We start from the raw sequence: 13,263 nt of genomic DNA on the forward strand, positions 1-13,263 counted from the left end.
ACAGACCCAGGATTTCTAGTTCAGTGCATGTGTGAGTTTCCTCGGGCTGCTGTAACAAGTGACCACAGACTTAAAAAAAAAAAAAAAAAAGTATTCTCGTGAAGTTCTAGAGCCCAGAAGTCTGAAATCCAAGTTGGCAGGGCTGCACTCCCTCCACAGGCTCCAGGGGAGCGTCCTTCCCGCCTCTTGCCGCTCCTGGCCCCCCAGGTGTCCTTGGCTTGTGGCCTCATCACTCCAGGCTCTACTTCCATCGTCACGTAGCTTCTCCCCTGTGTGTGTCTCCTCTTCTGTCACTTATAAAGACACTTGTCACTGGATGCAGGGCCCTGGATAATCCTGGGTGATCTCATCTCAGGATCCTTAGCTTAGTTGGACCCGCAAAGACCCTTTCTCCAAGCACGGTCACAGTCACAGGTTCTGGGTTGGTGTATCTTTTGGGGCCACCGTTGTCAACCATGAATTGGCCCTTGCCATGGGCACTTGCCATCCACCTCTACAAGGATTAAATCACATTTAATCCTGCAGCAGTTGCTGCAGCCGCTGACCTTCGACACCCCCTGAAAGGAGCTCAGGGTGGAGAGCAGAGATGAGGCACTCTGTGCTCTGGGAAAAAGTGGCAGAACAGGGCTTCAGATAGTTAGATGTTTTCAGGAGCTGATTTTATGAGCCCACTTCTTGTATCTCCTCGTACCTAGAAAAGCACTAAAATCCTTCATGGTGACGTCTGCTCCTCGTGACTAGCAGAAACTTTCTGCAAAAAATATGTGTTTGACTGCATGTACTCCCCCTTCACCAAAATCACATCTATACTGGCCTTCCCCCCAACCTCTTTGGAGCGGTTTCTCAGAGCTATCTGAGATGCTATCTCCCAGGCTATAGTCCTCATTTTGCCCCCAGTAAAACTTAACTCACGACTCTCACACTGCATTTTTTAAAAATTTATTTATTTCTTTTCGGTATCTCTCACTGTTGTGGCCTCTCCCGTTGCGGAGCACAGGCTCCGGACGCGCAGGCTCATCGGCCATGGCTCACGGGCCCAGCCGCTCCGCGGCCATGTGGGATCCTCCCGGACTGGGGCACGAACCCGTGTCCCCTGCATCGGCAGGCGGACTCTCAACCACTGCGCCACCAGGGAAGCCCCACACTGCATTTTTTTAAGTCGACACTATCCAACCCGCTACAGTTGGTGTGGGAGGGGACCCAGGGGCCTGCCGGGTTTAACAGTGTCCCCCAGGCAGGCAGTTCCTGGACCACACTTGGACATCCTGCCCCTCTGCAGATAAGGAAACCAAGGCCTAGAGAAGGGAGGGCCGCCCCCATTCAGCTCCTCTCCCACCCTCACTCCCCTGCCCTGCTGGATGCAGGAGACTGCGACGGCAAGCTTAGCACACATGCACACCGAGGGTACCTCTTGGCTTTCCAGGCAGATCAGCATCGGAGGTGTTCAAACACATTTGGGCAGCAAAAACCAAGCGAAACGAAACTCTGACATTTCTCCAAGTCAGACGCCCATGCACCGGTGCGCACTCCCTAAGGGGGCTGGTCCGGAAGGCGAGCCGTCCTCGCTACCTGGCTCAAGGATGAGGAGGGCGCGGTCCCCTTCTTGGACAGACGTGGGGTCTGCACCCCGACCCCGCGGCTGGAACTGAATTAAACTGTATTCTAAGCGGAAAGCACACCTGTTCCAGGCCAGGAAGGCCTGCAGCTTCTCCCGGGGCCTCTCCCTGGGCAGGTAAGCTCCCACCTCCAGGAGGCCCATCCTCCTACCTGACAGGCAGGGCGTGGCACTCCCCTGCCCTGCAGACATTTATCTGTCACTGAAGGCTTACCTTAATCCTTCCTAAATCTCCATGTGCGGCAAGAAAACACAATGAAGCTAAACAAGGCGCAGTTAAAAGCAGCCGGATTGGAAGGTGCTTCAGACGGGTTTTGTGGCCACCGTCACCCTTCAGAGTCTCCAGAGTGGCACATCCCCATCTCAGGACCCACAAGGAAGCTGCCAATCAGAGTCCTAACTAGAGACACCGTAGGCAGGAGCTCCTAGAGTGAGGCAGGATGGGATGAGGGCCATGGGGGGCAGGGCTCAGGGCTGCAGCTTTGGATGCAAACAGGCCTCCCTAACCCGTCTCCCACTGGGTTACTGAATCGCCCTGGGCCTCACTTTCCTCTCCGTGAAGCGGGGGTGCCCGCATGAACTGCCGAGGGTCCATAGGAGCCGAGTGAACAACACAGCACAAAGCCCGACACACAGCAGGTCCTCAGCATGCGGCAGCCTGCGCGAGGCCCCAAGGACACCCACGTCCGAATCCCCGAACCTGCGAGTACGTCACCTTCGTGGCAAAAGGGCCTCTGCAGATGTGCTCAAGTCCAGGACCTGAGATGGGAGGTGATGCTGGACTATCTGGGGGTGGGGGGCCCAGGGTCCTCACGGGGTCCTTATGAGCAGAAGAGGCAGTCGGGGAAGGTGATGTGACCGTGGGGAGCTGCACCGGTGCTGGTGTGAAGGTAGAGGAAGGGGCCGCGAGAAAAGGACAGCAGTGGGGCCTCGAGAAGCTGCAAACGCAGGAAACGGATTCTCCCCGGAGCTTCCAGAAGGATCCAGCCTGCCCACACCTGGATGTTAGCCCAGGGGGACCCATGTTGGATGGAGTCTGATGTCCAGAAGAACAAGCTGATAAATCGGTGTCTTTTAAGCTGCTACATTTATGGGTCACTTCTACCACACTAAGAAACGCATACAATCCATAATCTAAGCAAATTCCTCCCTGGAAAAGGCAGTGTGGGAGCGGAAAGTCATAGGGCCCATACAGACCAGGTGATCTGGGGGCGTGGCCTCTGACTGCCCTGAGCCCACAGGTGTCTTGAAGGCATTAAATGTGACTACATATTAGCATATAATAAGTCCTCAAAAAACACTACGTGCCCCTGATGCAGGCTGGAAGGGAAAGGGCCTTTGGTAGCATACACTAGTCAAAGATAATTAAGCAGGTTTTTGTTCAGTTTTGTTCTCTTTTGTTTAAGAAAAGGAGTGGAGGTGGGGAGAGGTGGCTGAGACAGTACCAGAGGCCACCAGGAGAGGGCAGCCTAGAGCCTGGGCAAAAAGTCACCAAAATTCTTAGTTTTTAAGCAAAAAGGGAGTGCTTTTACCAGCCTGTCTTACAACATAGCACAGTCCTCTCTGAAGATTACAAGAAAAACAAGTGCCACGAGGTTTTACAAGAGCACACGGGGGAGAACTTTACCACCCTTGACAGAAAGACAGTCACGCAGCTTACAGCATCGTGTATAGTGGAATTCACTCGGAGTAAGAATGTTTTTTTAATAAATGTGATTTATTTTATTTATTTTTGGCTGCACTGGGTCTTCGTTGCTGTGTGCGGGCTTTTCTCTAGTTGCATCGGGCGGGGGCTACTCATTGCAGTGGCGTCTCTTGTTGCAGAGCACGGGCGGTAGGTGCGCGGGCTCAGTAGTTGTGGCTCAACAGGCTCTAGAGCGCGGGCTTCAGTAGTTGTGGTGCACGGGCTTCGTTGCTCCGTGGCATGTGGAATCTTCCCGGACCAGGGCTCGAACCCATGTCCCCTGCATTGGCAGGTGGATTCCTAACCACTGCACCACCAGGGAAGCCCCATCGGAGTAAGAACTGCTCCTTCAAAGGGTCAGAATAACAGGAACATTCTTTGAAAAAATGAGTGCTGGCTTCCTCACTGGCTGTCAGTTTGTGGTTAGTTCTGGCCTCCACGTAACCATGCTCCAAAGACAAAGAAAGGACGACAGAAGGAAGGAAGGAGGGAAGGACCTAGAATCGGAGGCCCCTCAAACACTGAGGACCCCAGGACCAGGCAGAAAGGACCACCTGCAGACGGAGGGCCCTCTCTCCCGCACAGCCCCCACGTACCACAGAGGTGGTGCCAGGAAGCCCGGCCTGGTCAGGTGGGCGGCCTCCTTCAGACCAGGGTTGTCAGCTTTTCTCAGGAGCCTCATCGATGTCCCCCAGGCTCTGAGCTGCAGCGGGAGTGGTTTATGACACTGTCCCGAGCCTCAGCCCTGCCCCCATCAGATGTGTGCCAGGACGGCTGGCTCCTGTAGGCTTTCTCTGCTGTGTCCCCAACGTGGGCAGAGTCTGAGAGCTGAGTGAGAGTGTGGTTCTGGGACTCTGCCACATGCCCGGAATCGCACATTCCTGCTGGCATCACAGAATCCTGCTCTTCTAAAACCAAGGCCAGTTTTGCCAACCCAAGGTGTCCACCAAGTTTGGACCCACTTCAGATGGGCCCTTGCACGTCAGCAGCTGCAGTCAAGCACTTCTGGATAAACTGGGGCTCTGCTTGTTCCAAACGTTCAAGATGAGAAACAATTAGCACATCTGAATGCCTGATAACTGCCGGTTTTATGACGGTGCCCTCGAACATGTGGGGTGTCTCCTGTCCACTCAAGTGCTCCAGAAACCATCTCCGTTCACATTACAGGGGAGATGTAAACAAGCTAAGAGTGTGGGTCTGGACAAAGAGGGAAAACAGAGCGAACTGCATGCATTTAGGCCAATCTCTCAACCTCCTTAATCTTCAGTTTCTGATCCATACAATGGGAATAATTTTACCTCCCCAGCAAGGCTTTTGGGAGGATTACACGGGATGTGTGCAGAGGCTGGCACAGACCCAGCTGGAACGCAATGTTATATTATAAGTATATAAAGTTTCACATTCCCTCATCCTAAGACTCCATTAAAATACATATTTCTGAAATGCAAAAATCTTAATCTTCAAACTGCAGTGTGGATGAGTCCGTCATCCTCACATCTAACTGGTGTGTGTGCCTCTGAGATGAGGATTTTTATTTAATGACAGTTGACTAGAGAGGGCACACGGGTTAGAGGGTGCTGGGGGGGCGCTCCTGATCCATGGCCTTAGGGACCCAGTGAGGAAGGCCAGGCACTAGCACCTCCCTCCGGGCTGCAGGGGGAGCAACAGAAGCAGTGGCCAGGCCCGCACGCGGTGTGGTGGCCGAGGGCAGGGGGCCGCAGTCCTTGGCCTCCTTTTGGTTTTAAACACGGCTATCAGGGCCCTCCATCGGCGTGAGCTTTGGCGTGTGGGCAGCGCATAAAGCAGGCTTTTCGTGCTTTATCACTGTGCTGTTCTTACCTCTTATCTGATAGAAGCCACTTTCTAAGTATATAAACTTCCCTTTCTAAACCTCTTAACTCTGCGACCAGGCAAAATTATAGCAGGGAAAGGCTGCTGAGAAACCCAAAACAGCACTGGTCCCTGGAAAGGCAAGGCTGGCCCCAAAGACAGCCAGAGGGGTACCATGGTCTCCACCACTACCAGGGGCTCTGGGTGCTCCTTTTCAGGGGACACCTGAGGTACAACCAACAGAAGGCAGTGAGGTCTGGGTGCTCAAAGGAGCCTCCTTTGGCTTCAAGAGCAAGGAAAGTCCTGGCTTAGAGCCAGTGGAAGCCACCCGCTGGGCCTCAGTCCTGCTTCACCTCCACTCACCTCCATGTCTTTGTTAAGACCAAGATTCCCAGTGCATAATCTCCTGGCTTCCTGGAAGAGGGTGGCTAAGAGAGCCAGCAGAGAGTTCACATTCTGGGATGGGTGGATCAGATAGACATCCCTGACTTAATATATGTAATGATTCAGTCATATCCTGGCCAAAGAGAGAGTCTGAAGTGGTGACTATTCATTTCTTCTGTTCAACAAATATTTACCGAGTGCCCAGACATGCTCTCGGCAATCCAGTGTGCTGGACGTGGATACTATTTACAAAGGAGCAGAGGGCCGCTAGAGCAAGGGTAAGGCCAAGGCCCAAGAAACAAAGGATGGAGAGAGGCTCAGGGCAGAGCATGAAACATGCTCTGAGCTTCCCGAGGGAAAGACAGGCACTTGCTAGCATGCACAGCTCTTGCTTTCCCAAAGGCAGGGATTGCATTTAGCTGCACGCCACAAGAAACTCGACTGCGGTGTTTTATCCTTATTTTTCTCATCTCTCAGGGGACAGTGAAAGGTCTGCAGTTGTTCAAGGATGCCACCTGAGATCCAGTTCCTACTCCACCATCCTCACAGTCACAAGATGGCTGCTCTGCCCCGGACATCACATCCATATTCCAGGCAGGAGAAAAAGGTAAGGGCAAAAGAAAGAAGGCATGGCCAGCTGAGTCTGTTCCTCTTTACCATGAAAAAAACAGCTTTCCCACAAGTCTCATCTAACAGAAAAACCTAGTTAGATCCCATTGACCAGAAAAGGGCCATATTGCCACCTTGGTGTCAAAGTCTACCAGAGGTGTGAGTATATTAAACAGGGCTCAGTGTGAGCCAGCCGGATCAGGACAGAAGAGGTTTCATTAGTAAGGAAGAGGTTCTGTTAGTAAGGAAGAGGGATAGAATGGATACTGGACAGGCAACCCGCAGTGTCCAGTGATTCATAGCACACATGGTTGCTTTGTCGTGCATGCCATTTATTTGAACATTCAGAGCAGCTCCCACTTATCTGTGAGTTGATGGAGGGGACTCAGAAACACCACAGTGCCAGCATTTTCTGGCTTATTCATGACTTCATTTGACAACACTGGTTGCACACCCACGGCCCCACAAGGCAAGCATGACACTGGGTGATAGGTGTGCAGTCAGACTTGCTCAGCGTCTGGTCCACGCATCTAGCGACACCTTCCACCCTGGCAAGAGTTACCTGTCTTCACAGAGGAGGGTAAAGCGGCTATTTTCAACATACTTGTAAAGACAAGATAGCGGTACTTCTGGCCACAGTCATTACATTGTGGCGATTTCTTAGATGCCAATTCCAGACCCCTGCATGCATTTGGTCTCTCCTCAACCGTCCCTCCCTCTGTGTGACTTGATACACAAATGAGTCATTCGTTCTACAATGCATTGCCTGTTACTCGGCTTTGGGTAGGGTGCTGGAAGCTGGGGAAACCTTACGTGGCAGACACTGATGCTTGTCTCCTCGGTACCCATTCCTCCCTTCTTCCTTCCTAAGACCCCCAACTCTGCTCCAAGTAGCAATTTACTCATCTACCAGGTGATGGATCATAACAGGTCTAAGTCAGACTGTGCAATTCTCTGCTTCCCAGCCTCCCCACCTCTTTCCACTGGGAGTGGAATGTGACCTAGTGCTTGCCAGTGAGAACTTCAGCAAGGGTTCTGAGAACGTGTTTGCTTTTCTGATACAGGGAAGAGATGCAGATGGTGCTGCTACTCCCTCCTTTTTCTAGCTTGCTGTGAACTCAAATGCAATGCCTGGAGCCACAGCAGCCAGTTTACAATGGTGAGGCAATACACTGACAAACTAAAGGTGGCAGAATGATAAGAATAAAGATTAGGCATGAGATGGTGCCACTGACCTGATCAGCCCTTGACTACCTATCTCTTCACGGTTATGTGAGAAAAATGAACCCCCATTCATGTAAGATTCTGTTAATTGGGTTTTATCCTGCTGGCCCAGAACATTCTAAATGTTAAACCAGAGTGACGGGGCTGCTGCCCTCATGAACCTTACAGTTTAAGTAAGAAAGATGATTGACCAGATAATATAAATTCTCCAATGAGAAAGCAAAGTGTGGTCAAGGGCACAAGATGGTCATAAACTCACTGGGATATGGGAGAGGGAAGGCTTTTCTGAGGCAGTCTCAGTAAATGAAGTCATCAGAAACAAGGCACCTCTTTCTGTATTATCTGAACTCGTCGGGCAATGTCCAGACCCCACTTCCCCTGCCCTGGCAGACAACATTTTCACACACGTCACCCTCTTCTCCAGGAGCGAGGACACATACGACGCATCCGAGCTGGTTTCCCACAAAGCCGCCCCTCAATCTCCCATCCTTGTGGGGTTACCTTGAAGCTGGTCTGAGTTTTCGCAGAACTCTGCCCGCCATGAGAGAGCGATGCAGGTCAGTGCATCAGCTGCAGCCTCGGGCCGGGCTGACTGTTAATTATTAACAAAGCCGAGAAAAAGACACCAGCTTAGCCACTACCCAATGCTAAACTATGGTGTAGAGAACGCTCTGTTGTCACGTAAGGAAAAGGGCTCAACCATCCTATTTTAGATATTACCATGCACCAGTGATCACGGCCATCAGTGAACGACCCTGGAAACACACCACGGTGTAAGGGTGTGTGCAGTTACATTCGAGTACTCACCAGAAAGCGCACAGACAGGAAACAGAACGCGGAGGGGATCCAGGAACTACAGGTCAGCTAAACAAACACTCCACACAGCATACGTAGCGGTTCTGCCCGCCACTCAAAAGGATCCCAATACCATAGTATCTGCTACCCTACTGGGGAAAACTGTTTTAAGCCTAATTAGCGTGAAATTTTTTGAATGCAAATGCTTTTCATTTAGACATAAAACAAAATGCCACAACATTTCTTCCACCCATTTATCATAAACAAGTTAATTACTGTGTAACAAATCTCTCCTTCTGGAGTCTGGATGTTCGGGGCTGCCGGTGAGCTGACTCCGGCAAAGAGAAGGAACCGCAAAGCAGTCATTAATGGCTTACGGCGCATTTAGAATAAAACGGGAACTCTGTGAAGCTTTGCTTGTCAAATTAAGGTTAAGCTCTCTCCACTGGAATAACTCAATTGTAAGTAGTCATTATCTATTTAACTTGATTCCTACCAGGATAACAGAAATATTGTGCCACTTATTTATTTTCGACACATGCATCTTCACTGTGGTCCTGTCGTTTGCAAAGTTTTCTACATAAACAGAGATTTTTATCTGCCGTGGCTTGAGTGTATGCAGTGGTAGCTTGTGCCTCCATATGTGTAAAATTATTTCTAAGATAAAACCTCTCTGTCCCTGAGAACACAGAGGGGGTGGCACACGCAGGTGAGGGAGATACTCTGTGATTTCCCCCTCAACCAGGTTTGGGTTGGGCCTCATCGCAGGTATAAATAAGTGCCGAGAATATGAGTCGTGCATCCACACAGCCTGTGAGCTGGTCCAAGTTCACGTACGATGATGGAGTCCTGGGCCATACGGGGCAGGCCAGCATCCAGCCAGCGACCAAGGCTTCCCCATCCCATGGGCTAGGAGCAGAGGGCAGGTCAGCCTGGACCCGCACAGTCCACCAGGAGAGAGAGGAGATGCTAGTTGGAAATCTTACATTTTATTAAGAAAAGAGAATCATCTGTCATTCTCTTCCATAGTATGTAGCACCTGCTGTTACAAAAATAGAGGTACTTTTTCTTAAATTCCTGAGTAAAATTGATATGCCAAGATCTTATCAAGTTTAGCTCCATACTGGGGAGGTGGTAAGGATGCCAGCCTCAGGACACACAAACAGCAGGACCGCAGTAAGCCTCTCCTGATTTGTACTGCGAGTGACAGAGTCTTCCGGGCCTTCTCTGTGCACACACAGGGATTCGCATAAACCCACAGATCCTGAAAGGCGGTCTCAAATGACACCCACTGTGCAATTAACAAAGCATCTCTTGAAAACTCTTACCATAGATGCTCACTCCTACAGCATACCCAGCCCGCTTCTAGGCCAACTGCCAAGAGGTTGCGTTTTTTTGCCGTTGCTTTTTGTTTTTTGGATAATCAGTGAAAGAGTCCAGAGTATCACACCCCTATGTTAATAGTCAACTCAGAGGACAACAAATAAGTTAGAAAAGCTGGACTCGGTGCCAAGTAAGATCCTGGTTAACAGAACCAGGCACACACAGTAGGTCAACGAGCTGTCTCCACAGACAGGATCTGAAGACTCAACCAACTCTGTGAGCGCTCCCCCGCACACAAAGGATCTGCTGTCAGTGCTCGTGGCGGGGACGCTGTATTCCCTAAAACAGAAAACTGGGGAGGAAGTCGGCAGCCTGAGCATGATTTTGCCCTGAATATTGAAACTTAGCTTTGATGCTTCCACTAAAGTTGGTTCCCTCCATCACTTTGGAATCGGCTAAATGCAGCCGCTTCTGGGAAGCCGATGCGGGGAGGGAAGGCACACGCCGAGGTGTTTGCGGTGCCACTTCGAAACCTCAGGGAAGAAAGAACTGATTTATTTCCCCTCCCATGCAAATACAAAGGTTAGTTAGTTTGTCTTGAGAGGGAAACAGGTTGATATGCAGAATGATCTATTGTCATTTGAGTTCCGAAGCTGCCTCTGACTTCCCCGTCACAAACGTGGATATCGTCCTGCGGTTACAATAAAGCTAATTGGCAGCTCCCTACTGCACGTGTGTTTCCGTGCTGTCAGTGGGACAGTAATGAAAACTCATGCCACATTTGCGAACAGAACGTCTGTGGGCTTATTTACTGCATCCCCAACAACATCGTCTGCTTTATCATGCATTTCAAAGCAGGGATAATTTAAGAATCCAGAATTTCATACACAAAAATACTTGGTAAGAAGGTCTCTCTCTCTGCACATTATTTGGGTGACGCTACATCCGAATTCCAGTTTGTTGCCCAGGAAATGATTCACCTCACTCAAAAATGACAGGGATTCTGAATCATTCACCTGTGATGCAAAAGGCCATTTAGGTCGACCGAGCTGCACCTCCACTGACCTCTCCACCATGGTTTTGCAAAGAGCCTGGCTCAAAGCCAGCCGAGCCTCTTTTTCTGTGGGTGGTAATGTTTCCCTAATCCAGAGCATGGTATGCCATTTCATTTCCACGTCTGCCTTACCTTTGAGGACCTTCTCTCCTTCCAGAATATTTTGGGAGATTAATGCCGTGTAATCTTCTTCAGAGAATCCAGCTTTGCAGGTCTCCCTGGCTGTAAGATCTCCATTGTGGGCCTGGGAACAAAAACAAGAGAGGTCAGAAAAAACACAGGTTCACAGAAATTGCATCCAACCCACGTTTAATCGGGCCTCCTGCATGCAAGGTCTCCAGCTATGACAAGCCTTGGTCCACCAGAGCCTCCACCCAGACATAATCTGGGGTCTGGCCCTGTGGTCTCCACGTTAGCCGGAGACAGAGGGCATGCAGCAGGGAGGGAGGGCCGGCGGATGGCGAGGCTGAGGGCCTGTCAGGGCCTCACCCACACGTGGCAGAAGGGAAGGTCTGAGGACTGTCCAGCAGCAGAGCCAGCAGTTAGCAAATGAAGACACAGAGGAGGGGCGGCCAAGGGAGCAGGCTCCTGCCAGGGCCATGTCACCCTCCCACCCCAGTGCTCAGGCTTGGGCTGAGGTGGGCCGGCGGCCTTCTCCTCCCTGTGGTGGCCAGGAGGAAGGAGAGAGGCAGGGCAGGAAAGGAGATTCTCCAAGACTCAGCTCCACCTCGGAGTTTGGCTCTCGGGGAGGCTGCGGGGAGGCGGGCGAGGCTTCCGCCCGCCCTCCAGTCCTCCCCCTCCACTTCTTGGACGCGTGTCCACTCTTGGAGCCCTCATCTCCAGCCTAATCAGGCCAGAGCCTCCCTAACTGACCAAAGAAGGTGGGTGTCCTCCTGTCCTGTCCCCCGGAGCACCCTGGGCTATCCTGCCCAGCGGGAGGTCTAGAACCCTGGTCGCCGGGAGGGCAGGGAAGTGTGGAGGTGGGCGAAGAGCCCCTCCCAGGCTGCGGGGAGTGGCAGTTAGGTCAGCGGCGTAGGGATGGGGAATGGAGGGAGAGGCTGCATGTGCGACGGGAAGCCAGCCCCGCGTCAGAAGAAGGAGCGCCACAGCTCCCGGCTCCGCGGCGAGCGCAGGAGCAGGGGCGCAGCCCGAACCCCGCAGTCGTGCCTTCGCGGGGCCACCAAGCAGAACGCACCTCCCCGCCTCCTCCAGGCCTGCGCGCCGCCGCCCGCCCGTCCTCGGCTCCGGAGGCTGCCCCAGCCCGGAGCTCCAGGGACCCTGACGCCGGCCTGGGCGCGGCGCCCTCATCAAAAAGCACCAAGGGGAGGAAGGGCAGGGCGCGGGGTCACTCCTCGGGTAAAGCTCCACACCGCGGCTCCGTGCCTCGGGAACGAAGCTCCAAATAGGACCGAAGCCCGAGGATAGCTAACTCGCCCAGGAAAGTTTCCACCCGCCCGGGCGTGGGTCGAGCGCACCCAAGCGCCCCGAGCCTCAGAGCGGGCCTCCGGCCGCGGGCACTTGTTTATTTCCGAGGTTACAACAGCGAGGCCCTGGAGGAGCAGCGAGGCCGATCGGCCACGAGAGGGGGTTCCTGCAACTCTCTTGGCCCCGCTGCCTTACCCCAGGGGCGCCCCCCGGCGCAGCCTGCACGCTGCCCTCTGGACCTGCACCCTGCAGGCGCAGCGCAGGGCTGGGGACAGAGCTCGCGGGGCTCCGCAGGAAGAAGGCGGGCGCCCGGACCGCGCTCCCGGGTGCACCTCACCCTGCTCCTGCCTGGCGCCTGGCTCTCCGGCCCCGCTCCGAGCCGCGAGGGCCCCGCCGAACACTGGCTGCAGCAGGCGCCGAGGGAAGTCCGCGGCGAGACTGCCCCTCGGTGCACATCCGCCGCCCACCAGCAGCGGCGGTCCCTGCCAGCACCCAGAAAACGAGGACGGATGCGGCGCCGCGCCGGGAGCACCGGCCCCCAGCAGGGGCGGCCAGACCGGGTGTCCCCAACACCCTGATTTCCGGCCGGTCGCCGCCAGCTCCCCTCGTCCTCAGCCCTGGCCCGGGCTGGGCTCGCCAACTCCGGAGGAGCGCGGCGAGCGGGCGACGGAGGGCTCGCCGGCTCCACCAGCGGGCAGCCTGCCCCAGCGCGGGAGAGCCGAGCTCCGGGGCAGCGGCCGCGGACCTGGGGTGGCTGAGGGATGCTCGGCGGGTCCGCTTCGGGCAGAGCTCCCCGCGTCCCGCACTCCACACCGCACCGCCGCTCCCCGCTGACCCGGCGGCTCCTCGCTCCCGCCGACCGCAGGCGGCTTCGCGGAGCGCGGGAGCCGGCTGGATGCAGCGGTGCGCGCGCCGGGGACGCCCGGCGCGGGCCGGGGAAGCCCGGGAAAGCCCCGCCGGGCGAGTGCGCGCCCCGCCGGTTCCGAGGGCGGCCCCGCGCTGCCTGGGCTGTCGAGCGGCCCGGACGCGAGGCAACTTACCCGGAGCGCGCCGGAGAGCGAGAGCAGCACGAGGAGCACGCCGGAGCCCACGGTCATCTTCCCCGCCGCGCCGCGCCCCGGCGCCCGCCCGATGCCCGGCGCCCGGAGCCCGTTCCCCGCCGCCGCCCCGGTCGCGCCGCTCCGATCACTGCCGCCGCCGCTCAAGCGGGCCCAGCGCCTCCAGCCAGGCTGCGCCGCCGCGACTGCCGCCCGGCTCCGGGAGCGAGGCCAAGTCCGGCCGGCGGCGGGCTCCCTCAGGCGGGTGCGTCCGCCGGCCTCT

At 54.6% G+C, this 13,263-nt stretch overlaps 1 protein-coding gene across 2 annotated transcripts in view; it reads right to left on the reverse strand.

Moving 5' to 3' along the window:
- CDH4 (cadherin 4) overlaps nt 1-13,040 on the reverse strand; it is a 559,330-nt gene extending 546,290 nt beyond the window's left edge. For both annotated transcript variants that reach the window (XM_060120472.1, XM_060120473.1), the window contains exons 1-2: nt 12,984-13,040; nt 10,651-10,762 (exon numbers count right to left, since the gene is read on the reverse strand). In XM_060120472.1, coding sequence (XP_059976455.1) covers nt 10,651-10,762; nt 12,984-13,040 — 169 coding nt within the window. The remainder of the gene's footprint in view (nt 1-10,650; nt 10,763-12,983) is intronic.
- Nucleotides 13,041-13,263: the final 223 nt, after the last annotated feature.

This window comes from Mesoplodon densirostris, chromosome 16 (genome assembly GCF_025265405.1).
Source record: "Mesoplodon densirostris isolate mMesDen1 chromosome 16, mMesDen1 primary haplotype, whole genome shotgun sequence".
NCBI classification, from domain to species: domain Eukaryota; kingdom Metazoa; phylum Chordata; class Mammalia; order Artiodactyla; family Ziphiidae; genus Mesoplodon; species Mesoplodon densirostris.